This window comes from Alternaria burnsii (genome assembly GCF_013036055.1).
Source record: "Alternaria burnsii strain CBS107.38 chromosome Unknown 121, whole genome shotgun sequence".
Lineage (NCBI taxonomy): Eukaryota > Fungi > Ascomycota > Dothideomycetes > Pleosporales > Pleosporaceae > Alternaria > Alternaria burnsii.
This window is the reverse complement of record NW_024066125.1, coordinates 323,045-344,665: the sequence shown is the minus strand read 5'-3', so window position 1 is coordinate 344,665 and position 21,621 is coordinate 323,045. Positions and strand designations below refer to the sequence as shown.

At 51.1% G+C, this 21,621-nt stretch overlaps 4 protein-coding genes across 4 annotated transcripts; 2 read left to right on the top strand and 2 right to left on the bottom strand.

Annotated features, from left to right (window-relative positions):
- Positions 1–666: 666 nt before the first annotated feature.
- GT037_010116 (uncharacterized protein) lies at positions 667–1,184 on the bottom strand (the record flags this gene model as incomplete). Its single annotated transcript, XM_038935163.1, has 2 exons — positions 667–901; positions 967–1,184. The coding sequence occupies 2 exons, from the start codon at positions 1,182–1,184 to the stop codon at positions 667–669; spliced, it is 453 nt and encodes a 150-aa protein (XP_038782254.1).
- Positions 1,185–2,311: 1,127 nt separating this feature from the next.
- Positions 2,312–7,881, top strand: GT037_010115 (uncharacterized protein; the record flags this gene model as incomplete). The annotated part of the gene is made up of 10 exons (XM_038935162.1): positions 2,312–2,585; positions 2,634–2,804; positions 2,862–3,386; positions 4,222–4,564; positions 4,987–5,094; positions 5,141–5,846; positions 5,919–6,225; positions 6,280–6,413; positions 6,459–6,654; positions 6,704–7,881. The coding sequence occupies 10 exons, from the start codon at positions 2,312–2,314 to the stop codon at positions 7,879–7,881; spliced, it is 3,942 nt and encodes a 1,313-aa protein (XP_038782253.1).
- Positions 7,882–8,128: 247 nt separating this feature from the next.
- Positions 8,129–12,591, bottom strand: GT037_010114 (atp-dependent rna helicase a; the record flags this gene model as incomplete). The annotated part of the gene is made up of 2 exons (XM_038935161.1): positions 8,129–11,117; positions 11,162–12,591. The coding sequence occupies 2 exons, from the start codon at positions 12,589–12,591 to the stop codon at positions 8,129–8,131; spliced, it is 4,419 nt and encodes a 1,472-aa protein (XP_038782252.1).
- A 347-nt stretch (positions 12,592–12,938) lies between these two features.
- Positions 12,939–21,252, top strand: GT037_010113 (translational activator; the record flags this gene model as incomplete). Its single annotated transcript, XM_038935160.1, has 6 exons — positions 12,939–13,071; positions 13,133–15,222; positions 15,276–15,954; positions 16,007–16,201; positions 16,251–20,423; positions 20,474–21,252. 6 exons carry the CDS (start codon positions 12,939–12,941, stop codon positions 21,250–21,252), a joined length of 8,049 nt encoding a protein of 2,682 aa, XP_038782251.1.
- Between the last annotated feature and the right edge of the window lie 369 nt (positions 21,253–21,621).

Sequence of the window (21,621 nt, the reverse complement as noted above, 5' to 3'; positions counted from 1 at the left end):
ATGTCACAGATTGGACACCATCTGTCATGCGCAGCAGGTGGCGTAATTGTAACTGGTGGCGTCGAAGCGCATCGCAACTAACCGGGACGCAACTTAGGTCGGTGGGGTACATTGTTCTGAAGCACATACAAGCGCTAAAATACCCCGCCCTGCACAAGTCGCATACCACCAACGTAGCCACAATAGAGGGTTGTTTCTGACGTATTGAAAATATTCGGCGCATTCCATGAGACACAACAAGATTTCGTCTTAGTAAGTCGCACAAGTGTGACTTTTAGCTGCCTGCCGCCTCCACTTCTACATACATTTAAGAGAGTAGTCCGATTCGTATTGGCTTTGCGCAGGCGGATGCTAAAGGACATGGTAGCAAACAAGTTCTATTCGGTAAGCTTGTATGATACTCAAACAGAGAGCACGTACAGGATGATGTAACCAATCATGTCCCAGTTTTACTAGCCACATGTTTCTTACATGGAGATTTATGTCTCTTCCACTCTTGTTTTTGACATGTCTGGGAGCAGTAGAACGCTGATCTGCACCCACCGCATCCGTGCAATTCAGTCAAGTTGAATAGACGAATGCCTTGATTCAGCAGGCGAAAGTCGTATGATTGAAAGTGACACTGCGCCGAGCACGTTAGGAACATCGCTTCAGGTCACATTTCGCTCAGCATACCTGTGGGCTTGAACAAACCATCCTCCCTGTACTTGCGCCTCGTAATCGAATTTCCTTAGCATCGGAGAGCTTTTCCATGTCCTCCAAGATCAAACAAAATTGTTCTCTGGCTAGTACAAAGTTGTCTTCATTATCTCCTGCAGCGTGTATTTCGATGCTCTTCTCAGTAGCTTCTATTGCCTCTTGTAGTTTAGACTCTCTTCGATAGGCTGACCCGATCAAGCACCTGGAATTTAAGTGTACAAAGTCAGCGGATATCTCGCATGGGGTTTGCACCTTGGCTCTTCCTACCAGGCATCGCCAACTGGCATCGAGTCAGGTTTGTAAACGCCTAGTCGAGTTTGTAACATCTCTTGGGCAAGCTGCAAATAGCGATCCATATCTCCAGCTCTTTTCGCAACCTGTTGTTCGAAGAATAGGCGTTCCGTTTTCTCGTCCGCCGCACGAGCTTGCGCTACAGTGACATCGTCCCGGAAGTCGGGGTGTATAGAGCTCGCCATGGGTGGCATGATGTGTTTCTGTGTTGTGTTTGTTACTCGGCTCGAGTATTTATCAATGAATTAGTAAAAGAGACGAGATGTGTTTGTGGCTGTAAGAAAATTAGATAAAAACAAAACCTTCCAACCTCGTTCGGCGGTCTGGCGGTCTGGGGCGTGATTAGCTGGCGCGACCCCCGCCCAAGTTTCATCTCGGACTTGTTGTCACATTGACACCAACATTCTCAATCTTCGTTACAGCAGACTTACCGGACAAGTTCTCGAGAAAATCACACGCGTATAAACTATAAAGCGGCGGACTAATATTTCAGGCTGTTATCCATGTAACTCTTTCGTCGCCACGTAAGTTAGTCGCATCTACCTAGGTAGAAACAAAGAATTTTTTAAAGGGTGCTGGCCTATCGAATCTCTATAGAAGAGTACTTTTATAAGCTTTTGTTCATTTTTGATTGCTGTCGTAACGTTCTAGAGGTAAGAAAGCTATCTTTGCTAATAAGTGTTCTATCTTCCTCATGAGGGCCGTGGTGCAACAAAGACCGCGAAATGCACGTCGTGGTACATCATTCATAACGTTTGCTAGATTTCATAGCATGCAGCCTGATTATCTAGAAGTCTGGATCGATCTGCTGATACGCATGGCGAAAGAATAGCCACAGGAGAACTGACGATCGTTCCTGGCGGATGATCGGTCTGTGCGCTATCGCCTATTACCGCCCAACTCTACTTAGGTATCCGTTCAACATCATCCATTCCGAACACATTTGACGCTGTGGCATCCGAGGCTGGCGCCTAGAACCACTGCTCTCAACATGATATGGCGGTAAATGCGACGCGATTTCGCGGCGCAATCGGCGTTCGCTTCACGATTGCGACCGGTCAGCCCAAGTTACGGATTTGCCGTGATGAACAGTCGAGTGGCTGACGGTATATACTCCAATTCGTTTGGCGTTGAGCAGACACGCGAGAGTGGCTTTGCTAGCATGCACTTATCGCGATGATATCGATTGGATGCGCATGCAGCTCAGCAGAGCGCCTGCATGAGGCTGAGTATTAGCATAGAGATCATTGCCTCAACGACTTCCCCGCAACTCTGCCGCATCCTCAGCCCGATAGCAATTATTCAGGATCTTTCCACTGGTATGTCACGACCATTCGACGATTGCGATGCTCGCATGCAAGGTTGTACGAGGGGTAATGCTTCTATTTGGTACTGTGTGGACTGCGCGAGTGAGTTCTGCGAGCCGTGCTGGGAGCAATTTCTGGCGCATCGCGATGGCAGGGAAGGCAGAGATGGACCGCATGAGAAAGTCAAGTATTATGTGTACACCAAACTTATGAGCATATTGGAGCCCAAGCACAGCAAAGAGAAAGTGGAAGAACTCCACGAGCGTGATCTGGCTACTACCTGGTTCGGTATGATTGATCCATTGGGTGCGTAGGTCAACACTGACATCATCGAAGGTGTAAAAAGAGACGATGATCCAGAGCGTCACGACAGTTTCCAGAGAACAGGTGATCAGTCAAATCGTCAACAATTCCTCGATTACGATGTGTACTCCGAACTATTGGGCAGTCCGCTCAGAAGCGGCAAAGAGAAATACCCGCAAATTGTGTCTTTCATTGGACAAACCAGTAATCATTCCGTCAGTTGATATTCTGAACGTCTCGATGACACTAACTACGCATCAGATGCCGGGAAAAGTACTCTGATCAACATGCTCATTCAACTACAAGCAGCTGGTGTCCTAGCGGAAGGATATCCTTCTCCTGTCGTTGGTTTGAGACGGCTAGAGGCGCAAGCTGGAAATGAAAGGCCCAACAATGATCCTATCGAGCACACTCCAACATCCGCCGATGTACATCTATATGCAGACTCCAGAAGCATCGATACACGAACGCCCTTGCTGTATGCAGATTGTGAAGGCCTAGAGGGCGGTGAGAGCCCACCAATAGGTGCACGAGAGAACCGCAAGTCGCGGTCAAACCCTGATTCAGTCTCCGCACGGCTGACTCCAGGTCGTAAGCGATCATTGGCATGGGCAACTGCCGATACGGAAAGGGAAAAAAGAAGTTATATCGTGAAAGAGTTATACCCACGTATCCTTTACACTCTCTCGGACGTAGTAGTCTTTGTTATGCACGGCGCAAATTCCAAGTACGTGCAACATCTCCTCCAGGAATCTCCTCACTTACGCTTTTACAAGAACATTCGAGGTAGCAACCCTGCAACCCTTATTGCAATGGGCTGAGGCGTCCTTGGAGACATCCGTAAATCAACCGACACTTCCACATGCCATCATTGCACTTAACAGATGTGAACCAAGTGCCGATCCGAATGAATGGGAAAGTGTATCGGCAACGGAAAGCTTGCTAGCGGCCAATCAACACTGCATAAGCCCCAGGCATGGACATCCCTTCTTCATCGGCCTAGCCGAAAGTTGGAGGGAAAGAGGACGACGCATAAGATCCATCCTTGATCTGATACACTGCTACTATTCCACATTCCAGGTCGTACGCATACCACGTGAAGGCAGATATCAGCTGTTACACAACCAAGTCAATCGCTTTTACCAGGTGATCCATTCTTCGTGCGCAAAGTCGTTCGGTTCCCGGAAACGAGCGAACATGCTCTTCAAATCCCTTGAGCTGGACATGCATTTCCAGGCAGTATTCAGCCACTTTTCGCGTACGCTCACCATGCCATTTGACTTCATTGCCATGGCTCTAATCAATAACCCAATACCCAATGACTTTGGGGGGCATATGCTTCAACTCGCGCTTGCTATACAAGCTCATAACAAGAGATCAGTGCTTTCCAAAAGTGCTTTTAGAAAGATACACAAGGCTACTTCCATCTTTGATCGGATGTCTAGACTTGTAGCTACCAGCATCTCTCTTGATTGCGTTCGCAATCGCAAAGGTACGTGGTGTCAGACATTATCTTGACACAACATTCCTCTGCACCTCGAGTCATACCAAGAGGCCTTGGGTTCTGGGCATCTTGAACGTTCCCCAAACCTTCACTATTGAACTCTCTGACATGTCATAGGTTCTGCTTTGGATCACTTCGTTTACTATATGAACTACTGCAAGTTTTCAGTAGAGACCTTCTGGAGTCAGCATCTCACTTGCGAATTCTCCAACGGCTCATATCAATGCGTCAACGTTGGCGTCAACCACGATCCAAAAGGGCACCAAAACGCTAAAGGCAAAGTGATACCCGGCGACTTCGAGTCCTGTTTCCAACCAGAAAGTTATCTTCCGGTTTGGGAAGATAGTATTCGATCGCAGATGCGCGACATTGATCGCGAATTAGGAAACGCTTCACGACGAGCACCAGGATATTCCAGAGAGGCTTACATGATGGAGATTCACCATGACACCACTATCAGGTTTTTTGATACTTTGGGTTCCGCAAGTGGGATTCTCAGTCATGCTACATGTTTCTGCTGTCTCATGCAATCACCTGAGCACGTCCTTCGGTGTGGACATGTGCTTTGCACACAGTGCGTGCGGGCTCATGGACAGCATTCGCAGAATGCTACTGATACACGATGTCTGGTCAATCTAAAATGCTGCCCCCTACACCCTAAGGAAACACAATGGGAAGTACCATGTCTCCTCAGGTTCAAGCCTGAGCATGCAGGGATTCGTCTACTATGCCTCGACGGGTGAGTCATTTCCAGCTAAATCCGGAAGCTTTTCGTACTGAAAGTTCTGTGCAGTTGGAGCACAGATCTGCTTGCCAATAGTTTTTGTAGTTCTTTCTTACTATTCTAACCTCCCAATATGCTAAACACTAACATCTAAAAAGAGGTGGTGTGCGTGGTATCGTTGAGCTGGAAGTACTTCGCGCCATACAAAACCAAATCGGAGACCAAATTCCTATCCAGGCGTTCTTCGACCTAATCATGGGAACAAGGTAAGTTTTAATTATTCTTGGGCACCACAATACTCACATCTTGAAGCACCGGTGGTATCATTGCGCTAGCAATGGTCGCCAAAAACTGGAGCCTAAGGCGTTGCTCTGATAAGTTCAGATCATTGTGTGGTACTGCGTTCACACCGCGGACTTTGCACAGCATTCCTTTCCTGAGACACCTGATAACTTTGAAGCTCACTTCAAAGTATTCGACAGGTCCCTTCAGAGAGACGCTGATACACAACTTCGGAGAAGATCATCTCTTCGGAAATTATGGAGAACGAAGTTCTTATGTAAATACCAAGGTCGCTGTGACAGCCACAGATAAAACCGGATCTAAAGCGATCATCATTGCAAATTACAGCCGAAAAGAGGATGGAAAAAGCTCACTACGACCAGCGGAGTACGAATTTCTACGACCTGACCGGTTAGAGATTGGCCTTTCCATCGCTGATGCTGCGGCTGCCACATCAGCCGCGCCGACCTTTTTCAAGTCATTTGAACACGCTGATACCCATCGGACATATCTCGACGGTGCGATTTATCATAACAATCCCGTTCGGCTCATGAACCATGAGAGGAAGCTGATATGGCCTGATGTTGCTGATCGAGCGCCGGATCTCTTCTTATCGATAGGTACAAGTCAAAACAAGGCAGACCCGCGAGTCGAGCAGCCTGATGTGACAACGACAGACGAGGATAGGACTCGACGACCAACGTTCCATATGATGCCTCAAATCATCACTCAAATGGTATGTTTATTCGATGCTTGGGATAATCGTTTGCTTAAGACTTTCGGGAGCACTCTTTTGACAAATCAGTAGCGAAACCTCATGGATAACATTCTGGACGCCGAGCAGGCGTGGGATAAGTTTTGCTCCGACATGGCCCCAACAAGAGATGATGCATTGCGATACGTTCGTATCAACCCAGACATCGAGCGTCAGCCGCCGAAACTGGACGAAGTCAAAAAGATTGGAGAGTTGATTCGGGATACTCGGAGGGCACTGAAAACATCCGCAAGCCGTGCTCAGATTGCAAGGGTCACACATTTACTTGTGGCTAGTACGTTCTACTTCGAATTACTTGATAGCCCGATATCAATTAATGATGGGACCGTCTCTTGTTTAGGTAGGCGATCATCACAAGTGAAGCAAAGAGGTTGCAGCTGACTTGGCCATGAAGGTCATATCCGTTGTAGGTTCGAGAACGACTCGCCCTTACTCACAGGCCTGGGAGAGTTCTTCGCAAAGCGCCAGACAGGTACTTTTCAGTCTTACTTTGAGATTCAGTCTGATCTAGATAGTCCTTTCACTCAGGTAAGCTTTCCAATCATAGCACCGTTGCTACGCTAAGCGTTTTAGATTCCTCTGTCATTGGAGACTATATCTGAAATGCGGCAATTGCTGTCGTTTCGGTTGCCCATCTGCAACATAAGGGCGAAGAGAAAGGACTCACAAATCGATATCTCACTGCACATTCGAAGCCGCGACCTGGCCCCTGCCAAGTACCACATAAGTGGATTTCCTCGAGCTGTCATGAGAGACAATGAACCTAAAAGTAGGCAGTAGCAAGAAACTGACTATGAGAAGATGCTGACGTTATCAAGGTTCTGATACCACGACTCCATCGAATGCAAGGAGAGATTCGCTTCGTGAACCTCATGAGCTACCCACTTCGGATGGCATATCGGAGTTGAGCGCTTCACTGAGATTACCCTCAGCTTCTTCCAGAAGTATTCCAGAACAAAGTACGCTAGCAGACGCTGAGCAGGTACTGACCGGTAGAAAATCGAGGCAGCGGTCGACATATACCTCGAACAATCAGTATGCTAATCGAGAGCAGCAGCCGCACGAGTCGATACCAGAGCGAACAAGGGGCCATCTTATGCCTCAAGACCTTACCCAGCGTGGTCAAGGTATCCCTCGTAGAAGTATTCCAGTAGAATTACCTAGCAACGATACACCTGCACTCAACAGGCCATTGCAGCAGCACTGCAGCGATAACATGGCTCGTACCGAAACCAATTCTTCTCCCTGGGATGGAACCACTCAAACGAATGACTCTCAGCAAACCATGGGTTTGCATGGTACGACGAAGACTGGTTCTGCACAGGTTACTGAGGGTCGCACCAAACGAAACAATCAAAATTCCCAACCGTCGAGCGACGCTACTCGTGAACCAGCTACTAGACTGGTGAGCGATCATCCGACTTTGCGATCAAGTAGACGGTCCGGCTCATCTGCTGACTTTCCAAGTCAATCAGCATATAGTAGGACCAGACAACGGTACCCCGAACTGGAAGCACTCGGTCGCAGCAGTACCAACACACGTACCGGAATCACTACACCTTCAAACATTGCAAGATCACCTACTCAAAGAGCTGCAAGTGACAGCAACGCGCCGACTCTAAACAATATCGACAGAACACGACCAGCACCCAACCACGGCCACAGGCAAACTTCCTACCAAGGACCATCGCATCCCAGCTATGCAGCAATACAACGACAACAAATGTCCATGGAACATCCGTTATCTTCTCTCAGTCTTCCCATTGCCCTGGAGCGACCTCCCCTCACACCGTCTCCAGGTCTTTCTATGACGGAGACTGCGCCAAGCGTGCAAACAACGTCTCCCTTATCTGAGGTTTATGATCGGGAAAATACACCACCGCGTGAAAGGCGCAGGTGGTTCTCGCTCCGTCCAATGTCCTCGGTGGTGTTCGGTGAGGAGGATCATAGTGAAGTATCGAATGCGTCGACGTTCGGACGAAGGAGGTTTCGTTGAGGCTTTCAGGCAAGTGTGAGCTTTCTGAGTTGCTGCATATTGGGTTTAGGAGTTTTGCTTAGATCTAGAGTACGTCGGTGTGTATTCAAGGGTTCAGATTCGGAGAATACGGTTTGGGCGAAATAAATGACTGAACTTATTGAGAATGATGATGTCTTCATAGCAAGTCATGCTATTACATCCTACTATAACACAGCCACACCAACCTAGCCTCCATCTCCATCCATCCATCCATTTATTCATCAACTTACTTCGCCTTCCCCCCACCCCTCTCCCGAATCCTCTCATCCTTCTCAAACCTCTCCTCAAACATCTTATAAAACAAGCCCAACCACTCCTTCTCCCGATCACTCAGCTGCCGACTCGGGTTCTTCCAGCTATTTGCCAAAATCTCCTTGACGCGGCGTCTCAACACCTTGAGCGCAACAGCTGCCCTCCATTCCCTCACTGCAAAACGGAGGACGTTGCCAGGCAGACTGATGACACCGGCGTGTAGTTTAAAATCCATGGCGTTGTCCGCAGCGACCATGAGGACCATGGGAAGCGGGTATGCAATGGAGGTAGAGTGCGCGTTGTAGAACTTGTTGCTGGATTGCATGATGTTGTAGTACGAAAGGAAGTGTGCGGTTTGGCTGCCCTTGTTAACGGAAGTTGGGCCCAAGGAAACGGTTTGGTTGTTGGAAATGTTACGCCAGCCTTTTCCTTCGCGGGTCAGGATCTTGGGGTAGAAGGCCGTTGCGATGACGGAGTTTACCAGGACGTCGTTGTCCGTATGGATGTCGTATTGGGGTGGTATGTCGACGAAGACACGGTGGCGGGATGTGTTGCGGTAGCGGTTCGAAGCGTGGCGCTCGTCGGGCGTGAGTTGGATGAAGCCTGCGTCGACTAGTGAGGAGAAGAGTTGGGCTTTGAGGTCCTCGATGTTCCCAAGATTTTGCGGGCTCAGGAAGTTTCTGTGGCAGAATTGCATTTCAGACCGTCCCGGGGTGGTACAGACTGCTTTCCAGGCTTTATAGGCGTTGTATGTGGTAAGGAGGTCGGAGTCGCCCTTCTTGAACGCGAGGCGGGCGATGTCAGCTCGTTGCTTTGCTCCAAACGGTGTCAAGAAAGGTGACTTGGAAGACACAATGGCAGCAATGGTGATAGCAACGTCAACACAACCAAATGTGCTTGCAAGAAGTACAAGCTTGCCCAAGTGTGCATCCAATGGGAGCTTTGCGATTTGACGACCAAGAGGTGTCAGCTCTTCGCTCGGCGTCAACGCATCGACCTCTACAAGTGCATCAATAGCACGGCGAATGTTCCTTGAAGTGGGTGGATCGAGTGCTTGAGCAAGGGTAGCCTCGATATCACCCAGCTTGCAGATCTTCACGCGCATGACCAAATCTTGGAGCGATAGCCTCAGCATCTCAGGCGTTTGCTGTTCCGCCATAAGGTTATCGTGGCGATATTTTGTGAAGAGATGGAAGCATAGACCTTCCTGTACACGGCCAGCACGACCGCGTCGCTGCTTCGCATTGGCTCTAGATATGAATGATTGTGTCAAGCGTGATAGCTGTCTGCGTTCGTCAAACCTCATCTCCTTGTGTTTACCTGTGTCAATGACGCAGGTGATGTCCGGAATTGTGACTCCGGTTTCAGCGATGTTCGTAGCAAGCACAATCTTGCGTACGCCCGGAGGTGGAACAAGGAACGCGGCCTGTTGGTCTTCGCTTGAGATGGTGGAGTGTAGCGGATACACATACCAATCGGCCTTGAATGAGGGATGGCTGACCAATATGTCATTGAGCTGGCGGATCTCAGCGATACCTGGAAGGAATACCAAGATGGCACTGCTGAAGCGGCTCAACTGCGAATCATACGCGACTGTCTCAACCAGACGAGTGATCAGATCGTAATCAATGGCGTACTCGTCGTACGCAGAGAGCACACTACGTGTGGCCGGACTGTAACCTGGTAGTTTGCTGGGGATACCGGATTTATCGCTCGTGATATCGTCACCCTCGTCCTCATCGCTTGTGGCGGTGTTTTTGGTTACATCAGATGCTCCAGTATAATTGGTCAACTCAACCGCATCCTCCAGGTATCGAGTCTGAACTGGGAAGGTCCGACCTGGTACTGTGAGGATTGGCGCGTCGTTAAGATACCTTGAGAACTTTGCGGCATCTACCGTAGCGCTCATTAATATGACCTTGAGTTCAGGTCGGCGTTCCATGAGTGACCGAAGGATAACAAGAAGGAAATCTGTGTCGATGGATCTTTCGTGGACTTCATCGATGACCAGATGTGTGACCTCTTGTAGACCTCCAGATGATTCTAGCATTCGCAATACCACACCAACAGTCGCGTATATCAAGCGAGTCTGTGAAGAAGTCTTTGATTCAAGGCGAATTGCATATCCTACAAGTGAGCGCATTGATCCAAGGTCCTTGGGTCCTTCGCCAAGTTCCTCGCTCACACGTTGCGCAAGCGAAATTGCGGATATACGTCTTGGCTCCGTACAATAGACCTTGCATGACCTGCCTTGCGAGAGCTCGTGCTCGAGGACGAAAGCCGGAATTTGTGTACTCTTTCCACAGCCAGTCTCACCGCAGATGATTGTAACCTGATTTTTGTCGATTGTTGACAAAATAGAGTCCCTGAAATTAAAGACTGGGAGGTTCATTCGTCCAACAAGCATACGCTGGTATGATGAAGTTGAAGCTTTTGCAACCCACAACTCTCTCAGACCGTCGTGATGTCGCACCGGTGTGCTATAGCCAGAGTTCGATGCGCTCGAGCTTGTAGCTGCCTGAGCGCGCATCTTAAAGCGATTTGTAAGCACAACACCATCTGACTCTTCGTTCTCGATCTGATCCTCGATGATCGAACGGTAGTGTTTGATAGCATCACGATCTTCCGCGTCCAAGCGCGTCTTGCGGCGCTCTAAGAACTCCTTGTAGACGTCTCTCCAGTTAGACGGAAGCCGGATGTAAACCTTCTCTTCTTTCGGTAGAGCAGCAGAGATTGAGAAGAGTGCAGCGACAGAGATGAAGCTTTCACTCTGCTCAACCGATACAGCAGCAATTTCAGTCGCCTCGAGGATGATTTGCTTCCGGTACGGAGTACAAAGAACCCCAACGATATCGATGTCGTACTCGATGTCTTGTTCCTTCGACCAGGTGATGGTCACCGAGTGCCGACAAGTATACGTTGTGGGTGAGACCATTTTGTAAGATAGTCGCGCTCCAGCATCCCTGCGGTTGTTAGTCCATGTCTGCAGGGTAGTGAGAAAACCAACCTGGATCTCATGGCCTCTTCAAGCACTTTGCGAGGAGACACTCCACTCATTTTGCCAAAGTCACGTAGTGCTATATTGTCGGAATCTGTGCCGTTGGGCGTAGCCTCGGGAGCGGACGTTGCATCGGGTACTGCAAACATGCCTCCTAGTAGGTCAGCGTCCTCTTCATGATCGCGCTCAGTTGGAGACGCTGCTGGTGCGGGATTGGCTTCAACTTTTGCAGATACTGGAAGATCTAGAGTAGTGTCATTATCTTGCACTCGAGTATTACTAGACTGTGAGCCATTTTGTTGTCTCTTCTCAGCTTGACTCTGTGCAATTTGATTACGCTTTGCAGGCCACTGCGCTTCAGCTTGGTATTCGTCAAAGAGAGGATCAGACGTAATTTGCTGCAACTGGGAGAGCAGTTTTCGAACAGCTGGAGTCTGCGTAGGCACAGGCGCGGATTTCTTAGATTTAGATCCCTTTGGCTTCCGTGTGGACGCATCGACGAGCTGTGGATCAATTTCAAACAGCTTGCCCTTGATCTTCAGATACCCGGGAATAAGTTCGTCGGATTCAAGGTCGCTATCGAGGTCACTGACGTAGACATCCGATTGACTAAACTCTTCCGGTGCTGGGGCTTTTACGGGTGCGGAAGGTGAGGCTCCAGAAACGGTGTTTCCGTTGGTGGACGGCTGAGGCGGCGGTGTCGGAGGTCGAGAAATATTAAGGGACTCGAGTCCTGACCGTCTGGGTTGCGATTCTTCATATGAGAAAGAGTGGTCCTCGCATTGGTCCAAAGCAAGCCACTCCAGCGCTTCTTGAAGACCCCAGATACCAGAAGACGCATCAATGCTTGCAGCATTGGCACAAAGCCATCTCAAGACGGGCTGGATGTGATCCTGAGAGAAACCTAGCTCGCGCAGGGTAAGATCAAGGGTCCAAAGCTTGGACATGGCATCCTCTTCAGTCAGGGTCTTGAGAAGGGACTGCTGTCCCTGCCTCCTGTTCGAGTCGTTCGACTCTGCCTGGGCTAGGAGAATAATGCTATCCAAGATCTCACTGGGAAGCCAATCGTGGACCGTCATGGCGTGCGACTGGCTGCGGAGGAGCCTACGGTCCGTCTGGAATTTAGAGACATATCGACTAGATTCACGGCGGACCTTTGGTGCGTGCTTCTCAACAAGCAGTTGGAGTTCATCACGCTCTAGCTGGGCCTCGAGTTCCTCGGGAGTGGGTGCGACGTCTGGCTTGGGCGCTTCAGCCGTCTGGGACGTGGTCGGCGCATGCGTAGGCTCTGGTGCAGTCGCGCTTTTCTTATCCGGTGCCTGAACGACTTGCTTGGCTGGGGCGTCTGCAGCAATCTTTTCTGGCTTGGGCTTGCTCGCAACCGACGTGGTCGCGAAGCCACGAGCGGGGTTGCCGGCGGGCTTCTTTTTCTTCGCCATGGCTAAAACTCGGAGTTTGGTTGAGTGGTTGTAATGTGAGTGCAGGGGTCTCAGGCGGGCTTCCGTATGGAGTATATCGGAGCTTGATCCCGGGCGAGATCAAGGTTGGGTGGATGGTCGTAGCTGGTGGGACGCATAAGGGCGCAGTGTTCCAGGAGAGGCAGTCAAGTGGTTGTCGAGGGCGGAAGTGCCAGTGGGGGTTGGGTTGGGTGATGAATGGTGCTCCACTCTCCGATGTCATCGCCCTAGCAAATAAACGAGAACTCTTGGCAACTTCGCGATACTTTCGCCGGCAAGCACCCCGCCATAACACCCCGCAATCCGCTTTCACATGTGGACTGGACGACATGGCTGCTGTGAATGGGGACGCTGAGTCGCGGGCCATAAGCCGCGACGAGCTGCGGCCGAAGCTCATCACAAGCTCCACCAAGCGCCGAGTCAACGAGCTCTCGGGACTGCAACACCAGGTGGCGGACGACTGTGAGTGCCTTTGACGACTACGCAGAGGGCGATATCAGCTGACCAGAGACCTTCCACATAGCGCTCGTCACAGCCGACCTCCAGGCGCTCCTCGAACTACTCTTTGAAACATACCCGCTGTACGACGACCGCGAATCACGACGAGCGGTCGAAGGCGTCCTTAAGTCGCTGGTCAACGGGCCACATGGCGACAAGGTGCTGCCTCCGATTGTCAAGTTTCTGACAAACGAATGTTCCAAAAAGGCAATCGCACACGCCAACGCATTTGTGCTGAACGACTGGTGTTCGGTGTTGCTGCTGCAATTTGCAAAATCGCCTGAGCGGTGGGCCAAGCATGGACTGGATGTGGCTCTGGCGAATGCGCGTGTGCTAGAGACGTGTGTGGGTGCTGGCGGCGACCGGCGAGCTGGCCGCATCTCAATAGCGGCCCTCGTTTCGACGCGCCGCGCCCTGCGCGCCATATTCCGCTCCGAGGCCATTGGCAAGGACGCTCATTCCAAACTCATCACGACCCTCACAGCAAAGGGCAGCGCGCCCACGGCTGGAAACGCTGTCTTCCTTGGCGTCATTGCCGGCGTCTCGTCCCGTCTCGAGACCGTTAAGCCGCTCCTCGAAGCCCACAAACAAGACTACTACACATATTATACGAGGGAGATTGTGGGATCAAGGAGCCAGCTGCCTGATCACATTTCCAATGCGCTGCACGACTTCTTTGACAGCTTCCCTACACTGGAAGAGCTGCGCAAGGATGTCATACCACCCATCGAAAAGGCCTTGCTGAGAGCGCCGGAAGTGGTGCTTAACGATATTGTCTCACCCATGTTCCTGGCCCTTCCGGAAACCATGGACCTCTCTGACATCCTGCTGGGAAACATGCTGAAGCCGCTGCTTTCAAATGTCAAATCGAGCAATGCCGCAATCCGAGCAGGCGCCTTGCGAACTTTCAAAGCCTTGGCTTCGCGATCAAAAGATGATGCCAAAATTGACAAGGTGGCAGATGAAGTGCTTACCCCATTGAAACAAGGCAAAGTATCCGGTGTCGACCAGAAAGTTCTGCATGCTCAGATGCTTTCAGCACTACCTGAATCGATATCCTTGTCAAAGAAGATACCAGCAGGTATCGCTCCAGTCGCTTTGAAGGAGCCAAGCGAGCCAGCTGTCGTAGCCGAAGTGTCCGCAATGACAACCCACTTGAACTTTGGCTTAGCTAATGGAGTATCCCTCGACAAAACTGTCTCGGATGCATTTATCAAAGGTATGGGTGATAAGCGTGTGCCCGTCAAGCGCCTCTGGGCTATTCGTGCTGCGGATATCTGGTGGGGTCTTTCCGACGAGCAACAATCCCAACCAGACGTACTTGCATTCTGCCAAACCACCCTACCAAAACTCATTGAGATCTGGCAGGAAGTCAACGCGAACCCCTTGCCTGCAACGCAAAGTGGATTGGTCGCGGTAGGACACTATGCGACCGCCCTTCTCATCGATAGGGTACAGAACATGAAGGACGAGAAGCTTGGATCTATCCATAAGAAATCCGATGTCATCTCCCAATCGCTGGCCACGCAACCAAAGCCTTCCATTCATCTCAACCCTAAAGTATATTCGAAGCTGTCTTCCGAAGAGGATGTCTCGATTGCGCTTCGCGCCCTAAAAGCACTTGCCCCCGAGGTCACTCAAGCTTCAAAAGAAGTCGCAGATGCATGGGCGCAGGCATTCATCTTCCTGATTGTTGCTCCCAGCGTCTCTGCTAAAGCCAAATCCGCTGCTAAACAAGCCCTAACGCAATCATATCTCCAGACCTCTCCAGATAAGATCAGCAACATCATCGTAGAAGGTTTATGGTCATGGTACAGGTCCAGTGAAAAAGAAGACAAGGATAGTGCGGCATTCGCATCCAAGGCAAGCTCTGTTGAACTTGGGGCCATATTGGGCTGCATATGCCTCTCTCCAGAGACAGTAAAGCATCACAATGCAAGCGTGGACGATGTAAGCCTTCAAAAGCAGGCCATGAACCTTGTCGTATTAGCAAGGAAAGAAATTATCCCAAGGGTTTCTTGGATCGACCAGTGTCTTCGTATGGGTGTAGATCCAGGTCAGCTTGTGCGAGATAATCTGCAAGAGTTTGTGAACACTATCAACGAAGCAACTGAGGTACGACTTTCGTTCCACTCTGCCTAACAGTTTGTTGCTAACGCGCAATACAGAACAAGGACAATGAGACGTTGCCCACTATCAACGCAGCGGCTTACAGTGCTTATACCGACATGGCTTTCGTGGCTCCAGAAGCTGCCTTGCCAGCCGTGGTCAAACAGTTCAGCCAAGATCTTGACCCGAAGCAGATGGAATCTGTAGGACCAACCGAAGCTGCCATCTTCCGCACACCAGAGGGAACTCCCTACATTGACGTTCTGTCGAAAAAGGCTCCTGTAGTCATCGACAAGAACACAAAAGACTACGATACGCTAAAGTGGGAGGAGGAGCTACGAGCTCAGCTTGCACAGAAGAAGGGCCAAGCTAAGAAACTCAGCACGGATGACCAGGCCAAGGTTAACGCTCAGCTGGCGAAAGAGGCTGCCATAAGGAAAGAAGTGGCGGCCACAGAGCACAGGATGAGGCGAGGTGTGGGCATCATCCGCAGTCTTGCTACTGGACCTCCTACCGAGGCAGAGCAATGGATGGGACCGGCCGTGGATCTCTTGATTCAAGCTATTCGCGCTGGCGCTGGTCTTCTGCTGGGAGATATTCCTGCGACCGCTTTGATATCCTGTTCCGAGCGGATATCCAGCCGTCTGGGCATGATGCGACCATTTGTCGGCGTAGCAGTACTACGAACAATTGGGTCCATACAGCTTGCTAGCGAGTACGAAGATGAAGACCTGGGTGGTAAGTCCATATCGATTGCGGATTGACAGTAAAATCATCCTAACCATGCTAGATCTGGTAACGCGTGTCCTATACCGTCTTCGCTTCTTGAGCGAGCAAAGGCCTCTTGATGCAGTGTCTCTGGCATATTGTTTCCCTCTATTGTTCCTTGTTTTAGAGAAGGGTGGCATAGGTAAATCTGCAGCTGAGGAAGCCGATGAGCAACTCATCCTAGCCATCGAAGTGTTGACCTTCCACACCAACTCCTGTAAGCTCCTGAAGGCACACAGAGAGATCGTTTTGCTAATATCCGATAGGCACTGACCCACGTCTGCCACGAAAAGCCTTGTTGGAGATTCTGGTATGGTCGTTGCAGAAGTACCAGCAGCACTACAAGATCATCAAGGACTGCATTACCAACCTGGCTAGCGGCCTAGCCCCCAACATTGACAACGATGAACTGAGCGCCCTGCTGCGCGGTACCATCGCACCCGAGACTGGTGTCCGAACTGCGATCTTGCAAGCCATCGATGCTGAACTGGACATGAACGATTTGAAGTTCAGTGAGGAGATTTTCATCGCATGCCACGATGACGAGCCTGAGAATGCCGAGCTTGCCCGGACAATCTGGGAAGAAAACGACCTGGAGCTTAAAGCAGATGCTGGTGTCCAGCTGCTCCCCTACCTGGACTCTCTCGACAAACCGCTCAGGAGGGCGACTGCACGAGCTATTGGCGAGGTTATCACCAAGTATCCTGACACATTTGACGACATTCTACGTAGGCTTCGGGAGACATACGCAGAAAAGGCGAAGCCACGCGTTCCAGAGCGTGACGAATATGGCATGCCGCGAAAGGTTGATCTACGCGACCCCTGGGAGAGCAGAGATGGTATTGCGCTTACCTTCAAGGAAATGACACCAGGTTTCAAGCCTGACGATCTTGTGGATTTCTTGAACTTCTTGATCTACGAGGGCCCCTTGGGAGACAGAAGCCCAGCTGTGAGAGAAGAATTGATTGAAGCAGCAACCTCGGTGATCACCGTCAAAGCCCAAACCAAGGTCGAACCTCTCATGGAGCTTTTCGAGAACGCTCTCGAAGCTCCTGATCGCAAGTCAGAGATGTACGATCAAGTCAACGAAGCAGTCATTATCCTGTATGGTGCATTGGGTCGTCACTTGGCTGCCGGCGACGAGCGAGTCCCAAAGGTCGTGCAAAGACTGCTGGCGACTCTCAGTACACCTTCGGAAACTGTGCAATACGCCGTTGCTCAATGTTTGCCACCTCTAGTACGAACCTCAGAACAAGAGGTTTCGAACTACATCAACCAAATGATGGATCAACTTCTCACGTCGAAGAAATACGCCTCGCGTCGCGGTGCTGCTTATGGTCTTGCGGGTATTGTACGCGGTAAGGGTTTGGGTCTGCTCAAAGAACATCGCATCATGTCTACGCTCAAAGGAGCTAGCGAGAACAAGAAAGATCCCAACCAAAGGCAGGGAGTGTATCTGGCATATGAGCTTTTCTCTCTGATCCTCGGTCGCCTGTTCGAGCCCTACGTTATCCAATTAGTACCGCAACTGCTCGTGGGCTTTGGCGATACCAGTACAGACGTTCGCGAAGCCTGCTTGGATGCTGCCAAGACCTGCTTCTCCACGCTTAGTTCCTTTGGTGTCAGACAGGTTCTGCCGATACTCTTGGAAGGTCTCGACGAAGATCAGTGGCGTAGTAAGAAGGGTGCTTGCGACTCTCTAGGAGCCATGGCCTACCTAGACCCCAACCAACTAGCCCTGAGCTTGCCAGAAATCATCCCGCCCCTTACCGTCGTATTGACAGACAGTCACAAGGAAGTACGAGCTTCAGCCAACCGAAGCTTGCAGCGATTTGGTGAAGTCATTAACAACCCCGAGATCAAGAGCGTGGTCAACATCATCTTGAAGGCTCTCAGCGACCCAACAAAATACACAGACGATGCCCTCGATGCTCTCATCAAGATTCAGTTCGCACATTTCCTCGACGCGCCTTCTCTTGCTCTCGTGGTTCGTATTCTGGAACGAGGTCTGGGCGATCGATCTGGAACCAAGCGAAAGTCCTCACAAATCATTGGCAGTCTAGCATACCTTTCGGAAAGGAAGGACCTCACATCTCATCTGCCCATCTTGGTCGCTGGACTGAGGGTCGCGATTGTGGACCCTGTACCGGCTACGCGTGCTACTGCTTCGAAGGCACTCGGATCCCTAGTAGAGAAGCTTGGAGAGGATGCCCTTCCAGATCTCATTCCAAGTCTTATGTCTACACTCAAGTCCGACACCGGTGCTGGAGACCGACTTGGTTCTGCCCAAGCTCTCTCAGAGGTCCTCGCCGGTCTCGGAACTGGACGCCTGGAGGAGACACTGCCCAGTATCTTGCAGAACGTGGCCAGCAACAGGGCTTCTGTCCGCGAAGGCTTCATGTCCTTGTTCATCTTCTTGCCGGTCTGCTTCGGAAACAGTTTCGCCAACTACCTCAGCAAGATCATTCCTCCCATCCTTGGCGGTCTTGCAGACGATGTGGAATCGATTCGAGAGACTGCCCTGCGCGCTGGTCGTCTCTTGGTCAAGAACTTTGCTACCAAAGCTATCGACTTGCTGCTACCTGAGCTGGAGAGAGGTCTTGCAGACGACAGCTACAGGATTCGTCTCAGCTCCGTCGAGCTTGTTGGAGACCTACTTTTCAACCTCACTGGTATCAGTGGCAAGGTGGAAGAGGAGGAAGTCGAAGAGGGCGCCAAGGAGGCCGGACAATCTTTGCTCGAAGTTCTCGGAGAAGAGAAGCGCAACAAGGTCTTGTCTGCACTGTACATTTGCAGGTGCGACACGTCCGGTTTGGTGCGGACAGCATCTATCAACGTCTGGAAGGCATTGGTGGCCAGCCCACGTACTCTACGCGAGCTTATCCCTACACTCACTCAACTTCTCATCCGTCGTTTGGCAAGCTCAAACATGGAGCAGAAGGTCATTGCCGGAAACGCGCTTGGAGAGCTCATTCGAAAGGCAGGAGATGGTGTACTCGCCACTCTACTGCCTACGCTCGAAGAAGGTCTACACACCACCGATACAGACGCCAAGCAGGGTATTTGTATCGCCCTTCGCGAGCTCATCGCAGCCGCCTCGCCAGAGCAGCTGGAAGACTACGAGAAGACTCTTATCCAGGTTGTTCGAACTGCTTTGGTGGATCCCAACGCGGACGTGCGGGAAGCAGCTGCCGAAGCCTTCGATGCTCTGCAACAGATCTTCGGCAAGACGGCTGTCGACCAAGTTCTGCCTTACCTACTCAACCTCCTGCGTTCGGATGACGATGCGCAGAACGCGCTCTCCGCGCTTCTCACCCTCCTCACAGATCAAGCGCGGTCCAACATTATCTTACCAAACCTTCTACCTACGCTGCTTACTTCGCCTATGTCTGCCTTCAATGCCCGCGCTATTGCGTCGTTGGCTGAGGTCGCAAGCTCCGCTATGACACGAAGACTGCCGAACATCCTCAACACCATCATGGACAACGTCATCGCGTCCAAGGACGAGGAGCTCAGGTCAGAGCTCGAGACAGCTTTCGACAAGGTACTGCTGTCTGTAGATGAGTTTGACGGTCTTAACACTGCCATGAGCGTCATGTTGGCCTTGTCGAAACATGATGACGAGCGGAGACGTGCGCGTGCCGACATGCACCTGGCCAAGTTCTTCGCAGAAGCCGACGTCGACTTTTCAAGATACTACCCCGACCTCATCCGCGCACTCCTCATCTCCTTTGGCGACAGCGATACAGAGGTTGTCAAGGCTGCATGGACTGCGCTCAGCACTCTTACGAGCAAGCGTCTGCGGAAGGAAGAAATGGAGTCGCTTGTTATATCGACTCGCCAGACACTCAACCAAGTTGGTGTTGCTGGTGCCGATCTCCCTGGATTCTCGCTTCCCAAGGGCATCAACGCTATCCTGCCTATCTTCTTGCAGGGTCTCATGAATGGTTCAGTAGATCAGCGAGTCCAAGGTGCTCTGGCCATTTCCGATGTCATCGATCGCACCAGCGCAAAGTCACTGCAGCCATTTGTCACTCAGATTACCGGACCTCTCATTCGTGTGGTTACCGAGCGTTCTGTCGAAGTCAAGGCAGCTATCCTGCTCACACTCAACAACTTGCTTGAGAAGATTCCAACCTTCCTCAAGCCTTTCTTGCCCCAACTTCAACGCACGTTCGCCAAGTCGCTTGCGGATACTTCTTCGGATATCTTGCGAGCGCGTGCGGCAAAGGCTCTTGGTACCTTGATCGAGCTTACACCGAGGGTTGATCCGCTTATCGCTGAGTTGGTGACTGGATCCAAGACAGCCGACGAAAATGTCAGGACGGCTATGTTGAAGGCTCTGTTCGAGGTGGTGAGCAAGGCAGGCAAGAACATGAGCGAAGCAAGCAGGAATGCCATCCTAGGTCTCATCGACAACGAGAGCGACGACTCCAATGGTAAGTCCAGTAGAGACTTGACCCTTTGTACAGTTACTGACACAATACAGATGCAATGGCAATTACAAACGCCCGACTTCTGGGCGCTCTTATCAGCTGTCTCCCCGAGGAAATCGCATCCAGCCTGCTCAAGGCCAGAGTACTTACTACTCACTACAACAAAGCTTCTGTTCTGGCACTCAACGCCATCCTGCTAGATGCCCCAGAAGCCTTGACAGAATCCTTTGCAGACGACACCGTATCCGTAATCTGCCAAGGAATCAGTCACACACAGCCGTTCATCTCGGACAACTCTATTCTCGCTGCTGGTAAATACCTGCTCTCGGAAAAGAGCAACAAGAGCTTCGACCACACCAAGCCTATATTTGAGGCTTTGGCGCCGGTGGTTGAGCCTGGACATCCTGTGGATACAAGGCGATTGGCACTCGTGGTGCTGCGCACAGTTGCGCGTGAGCACAACGAGCTTGTCCGTCCGCATATTCCCTTACTCATCCCGGTGGTCTTCGCATCAGTTCGTGACCCTGTTATTCCAGTCAAGTTATCTGCCGAGGCAGCGTTCCTGGCCATTTTCTCGGTTGTGGACGAGGAAGCTGCTGTGTTTGATAAGTACATGGCTGGACCTGGGAAGACGCTGTCGGCCGGTCAACAACGCAGCATGGGAGACTACTTCAAGAGGGTGGCTATGAGGCTGGCTGGGCAGGCTAGGGAGAGGAAAGAAGCTGAGGGTGGAGCGGGTGGTTTGGGCTTGTCGAGTGATGAGATGGAGGACGAGAGGGAGATCTGGAGTGTGGGCAAGGTGGAGTTGGGGGATGTGTTTGGTGAAAACTAGGGATGTTCTGTGGTAGACGGGGGATGTGCTTGATGAAAACTGGTGAAGCCGTATGGTAAACAGGATGGTGTTTGTGGTACAAAAGCGACTGCACTGGCATTTGGACGGTAGTGTATAAGAGGCGGTTACATGTTATTGTGCAACTGCATAGCGAATGGATTCAAAGTTTAACAAGCTGACTGTAACCTTGGAGTGATGTGTGAGAAGTGCAAAGGCTGGAGGTTTCATGGGACTCGTTAGCCTGCCCCCAGCAGCAACTCCGCAAGACCCCCGAGCTCTGACCTCACGCTCTCCACGCCTGTATGCCAGTCCATCAGCGTAGGCCCCGCACAACGCCTCCTGCATCTGCCCGTCATCGGGGAACACTTG